This window comes from Salvia splendens, chromosome 7 (assembly GCF_004379255.2).
Source record: "Salvia splendens isolate huo1 chromosome 7, SspV2, whole genome shotgun sequence".
Lineage (NCBI taxonomy): Eukaryota > Viridiplantae > Streptophyta > Magnoliopsida > Lamiales > Lamiaceae > Salvia > Salvia splendens.
The window spans coordinates 27,918,810-27,923,994 of NC_056038.1; the positions used below are offsets into that span (position 1 = coordinate 27,918,810).

Below are 5,185 nucleotides of genomic sequence, written 5' to 3' on the forward strand. Positions count from 1 at the left end.
GAAAGGTGAGCACCATCCTTTCAATTCACCCATGTAATAAGGCAAGATAATTTATTAAATAATGATTTTAAAGCCGTTTCCAAAAGATAGAGATAGTCACCGACACGGTAGATAATTTTTTATGCATAGAGGAATCATAAACTATTGACCACCTCTTCTTCAACTACAAGATTTCCAGTAGTCTCTGATATTTTGTTGCAAGCCATGGAATATGTGAATCTGTCTTTCTAAACTGCTAAAGGATGCATGTTCTATCTTAATCTTGGTTTTGGTATTCCTCTCAAAGAGTTTGACAAGCAACTATGAATATGTCCTACGTCATTTCGTGGTTTTTTGGGATATTTAGCCCATCCTCAAAATACCCTTTACTTTCTAAGCATAACACCATAAATTATAAATACAGTATATCATAAAGCCCTCTCTTTCCGGCCCAACCAATAAATTAGTACTACAATTTTCTTTTGAATATTCAAAAGGTCTCAACATGAATTTAATTCAACTGCCAGGCCAAACTAAATGGGCCTGCAGTACACGTTCAGCATCATGGGCTGATACAAATTACGGCATGTTTTTATTTCTATTTTTAATTGTAATGTTCAGAACCTGGAAATTCATCATCAGACTAATTTTTGGGTACTGAAATAGTTCGTGTAAGGAAATTATCCATGATATTCAATGTTTTAAAACCAAAGCTAAATGGGCCTGCAGTGGGCCATTTAGGCAACCATGGATGGGAACAGCTTAATTGAACTATATTTGGATCAATATTTATATAAGTGTTTGGCCCTAAAATTTGAATGGTGAGATTATTTTTGAAGACCTGAGTTTTACTACAAAGAAGCAAAATGATAAGTATCTATATATATAGAGTTGTGCAGAGCAGAGTAAGAAGATACAAAACTCTGGTACCAAATCCATCAACAGCTAACCCTTCATTTTTCTTTCCTGCTTCTTCTCAGATAGAATTTGGTAGTTCTCAGGCCAAAACTTGAATATATCATAACCATTTTCTCCAACTCGTGCTTCTTCTATCGAAAGGCAAGAACCGGGGCAGACTAAGAAGGCTATTAACTCGTGTTATACCTTCGAGCGCTGACCATTCATCCTCATCTGCACTCAAAAGGCACTCGGCCAGGCTCCTCCTCGACTGCCCAACACTCTTGTCAGTTGATTTCTCCTCCTCTTCCTCCACCACGGGCACTATCTCGCTTGACTCTTTTCTCACATGACTATCGATGTTTTGATAATCAGGGTCCGGCTCAGAGGAAGCCTTGGTTGTTTCTTCATCTAAGGGAGCCTTGATTTCCTCTTCAGGAGCAGATACCGCCCCATATTGGGGTTTGGACTCATTTGCATGTTCCAGAAACAAACATACAGCAGCACAGTCGTCATTCTTTGATGTTGGATACTTGAGCCTCCATGCTCTGGTGGCGCAATCCACAAGGGCTCTGGCGGCTGTTCCACGCCCGGGAGCTGAGGCCACTATGTCCACGGCTTCCTTATTGGAGAGAACATCCCACACCTATCCAAATGTTGAAAAACTTTTCAGAAACAGGTTCATCAGAAGAGAGTTATAGTAGAATGTGAGCAAGTTTATCTGAAGAGAATGGAGAATGATACCCCATCAGTTGCAAGAATAACGAACTCGTCCCTCTCTATAATGTGGTGGTGATAAACGTCCGGTATGGAGATCAAACCAAAGTCCTTAAGACAGAAATCCCCAAATGCTCTAGCCATGGCCAAGCCTGGTGAATCGCTATTGGGTAGCCATACACGTTCTACTTCTGGTTCATCTTGCAAGGCGAAAACTCTTCCTTTACATTTCTGGATCCTCGCGGCTTCCCCTGAAATCAAGAAACCACATATTGAGCTATACCACCTATGCATACATATTAGTTACCTATTTCTATAGTGCACCAAGAATATATGTAATGCAAGTCGTCTTATAGAAAAAGACAATCCATTGACATAGTTTGTCGGAATCTTGGAGGATTAATAGTATGGCTCCTTATAGTAGCTCCTCGAGTGCACTTTCTAGGTTCACTTCAAAGAGCTGTATTTGCTAGAGATTAGGAAATTTCATCATAAAACATGACCGCTTAACAAGAGAGGGGCGAGGGTTCAAAAAAGGTGTTGAATATTCATCTTAGTATTGTTGCATTCATAGTAGCGGAGAGAGACTCCATAAAGCATAGAAAGAAATATTTACAGCATTTGAGAGTGAGAGAGGGATACTTGGAAGATTAGGTTTCAAGTCGACAGTTAACTGTACAGCTGCCAAAACATTGTCCTTATCCCGGGTTGCAAGTACTGCTCTCGAGTCACCCACATTTCCAATTATAAGATCCAGACCCTGGAGGATCATGTTCACAAGTAGTTAGACTCATCGAGTAGCATATATCTTCGCCATAGACTAAGTCTATCTAATAAAGGCAGAAACAACTACTATATGCTATTGTATTGAAACCGATTATTTCATCATAAGACTCAACTAATCGACAAAAGAAGTTATCAATCTCTACAAGAGAATTCAAAGTAGCCTGAAGCCACCTTGCAAATGAAGATGTTGAAAACATGTCCGTGAATAGACTGATAACACAATAAAGCATAGCAATCAGCTGAGCAAAAATCTCAAAGGTTTTACTGCAAATAATGGGGGCACTACAGGCCATATAGACGACCTTGGATTGCGAGCTGAATATGAATTTCCTACCATAAAAGCACGAAAACAAATTCTGAAAGTCCTTATCACGCCAGTTCAGACTAGCACAAGTTGATATGGTTTCAAAGAGAGGTGGAGAAATACCTGCTTTATCAAGGCAACAGTGGTACTGCCACTGCAAAAGCAGTCCATAGACGGATGCAACTTCAGTTCCTTATCCATCAACCTGAAAGCCTTGAGCATTGAATTCTTGAGTGGAATATGCATCTCAGGCACTTTCTCAACTTCCTCTGCATCTACCGATTCACATCCATCCTCATCCATGAATTCATCAAATCGCCTCATCCCTTCAAACCCCACATTTTCTTGCACATGATTTTGCTCATCTTCAGCCTTACTTTCCCACTGAGAACGCAGCAAAATTGGAAGAGTATCGCGCACTTTCCTCGCTACCATGTGACCATAAGGACCATGACCATCAAAAACTCCACAAAATGTAGCGCTCGCATCGCCTCCAGCGCAGAAATTCTACCGTATAAACAATCCAAGCAAGTCATAAACTGACCCCAAAATACACAAAAACAAAAAAAATCCATTGTTCTTTCATTTCTTCGTAGATTTAGCCTATCATCAAACATAGCCTAAAACATAACATATTTTCTTCAACACTAGACTACAAAATTAAGTACTAATGCTCTACAAAATCAAACACATTACATGAACTAGCAATTTTTGCAAAAGTAAATAAATGAATCGATTAAAGAAAAACTGACCTCCCAAACGATCATGGCATCTTGATTAGTCCCTTTCTTGCCTTGCTGAGTGTACAAGCTAGCGATGCGGCTGGCCCCATTCGAGAACAGCCGCCCCGGGATTTGATGCAACGCCCGCTCCTCCGCTACAACGGCGGCTGCGCCTCCGCCGCCGCTTAACTTACTGATAAAGGTGGCGAAATCGCCGGAGCTACTCTTTTTCAACCGGTAATCCACCTTTTCGTCGCCGGTCTCCCACCCCGTGCTCCGATTTCCACTAGCCGACGAATAGCAAATACCCATTAAGTTACGCCAAAACCCAAAAAGATTCGATTTTTAGCCCAAAATACTCTGCCCAGTTGTAAGATAGTACTAATCAAAATGTAAAAAAAAGAAATTTCCCAATGGATCACAGTAGAAACATAATCTTGAAGAGTTGTTAACTGAGGAAAGAGTAGTATGGGTGTGACTGTGTGAGTGTGTGTGTGTGTGCGTGTGTGTGTGTGAGAGAGAGAGAGGGGAGAGAGAGAGAAAAGCAGGATTCAGGTGAGGAGGTGTGAGTAGTTGCAGATTTATGACTTTTAGTTACCAATCTTTTGCTAATTAACTGAATTAAAATTGCTGCTGTTTGAAAGTTTGAAACTGGAGTTGAGCTGTACTGTTGTAAATTGTAATCAAACGGATCACACGCGCGACACTTTTTATTTTTTAATTAATTTATAGTACTCCCTCCGTCCCGTGCTACTCGCACGTTTGCTTTTCGGCTCGTCACAAAGTCCTTACACTATTTATAATTTAAGTTAGAATTAATGCATTTAATTAATATGTTAGTTTAAGTTAAGAGCTCTTTTATTAAGTGATGTCTCATTACACCTAAAATTCTTTTTTAATTACACAAAAAAATCAATCCCAAATTTACGGCCTAAAATGAAAAGTGCGAGTAGCATGGGACGGAGGGAGTAATATTTTACTCCCTCCGTCCCAAGGAAGATGACCCCTTCCTTGGGCGGCATGAGAATTTATGCAACTTATTTTTTGTGTGAAGTGGAGAGAGTAAAGTAAGAGAAAGATAGAATAAAGTAGAGAGAAATGTGTTTTCATATTTAGTAATAGGTCATTTTGATTGGGACAAACCAAAAAGTAAAGTGGGTCGGATGGAGTATTTTTTTTTGTGGCTAGTTTGAACTTAGTTGGTTTAATTAAAAAAACAGTATGGTGATTCATTTTAACGACCTTTGATTCAACCGTTGAAAAACACTTCAAATTGACGCAATAGTTTTAAGTTTTAACTAACTTCAACGATTCAGTTGTATTTTGCAGAGATTAAATTTGAACAACGAAAAAACGTTGGACAATTATACACATATGAAAAGGAAGATGCTATAGTTATTTCATTATTTGTGTGTATTCTCGATAATATAATCTAAAGTAATGTAAGATCAAATTATAATAAAATTGCAAAGGGTTTTATTTAAAAGCGGGGAAGGGGACACCAGGAGTGCACCACCTTCGTGGGGCTACAAACTAGATACTTCGGTTTTAACAACAAACTTTGGTCATTTATTCACTTATTTAGAATATGGATTTAAAATTTGTTTGTCGTAATTTATAATGAGTTGGAGAGGTCGATGAGCTTGGTGACGGTAATAAAGTTGCAATTAATGTTACACATCATTAGCGTAAGTGCGTAACATATAGTTTGTACTCCATTTATTTATTAAAAATGAAACATTTTCCTTTTTGAATTGTCTCATTTTTATCTATTAAAAAT

General features: G+C 38.8%; 1 protein-coding gene across 1 annotated transcript; it reads right to left on the reverse strand.

Moving 5' to 3' along the window:
• Positions 1 to 741: 741 nt before the first annotated feature.
• On the reverse strand, positions 742 to 4,033 carry LOC121811269 (probable protein phosphatase 2C 6). Its single transcript, XM_042212097.1, has 5 exons — positions 3,436 to 4,033; positions 2,807 to 3,190; positions 2,236 to 2,353; positions 1,621 to 1,844; positions 742 to 1,522 (listed from the first exon to the last, which is right to left on the reverse strand). Exons 1-5 carry the CDS (start codon positions 3,715 to 3,717, stop codon positions 998 to 1,000), a joined length of 1,533 nt encoding a protein of 510 aa, XP_042068031.1. The 5' UTR covers positions 3,718 to 4,033; the 3' UTR covers positions 742 to 997.
• Between the last annotated feature and the right edge of the window lie 1,152 nt (positions 4,034 to 5,185).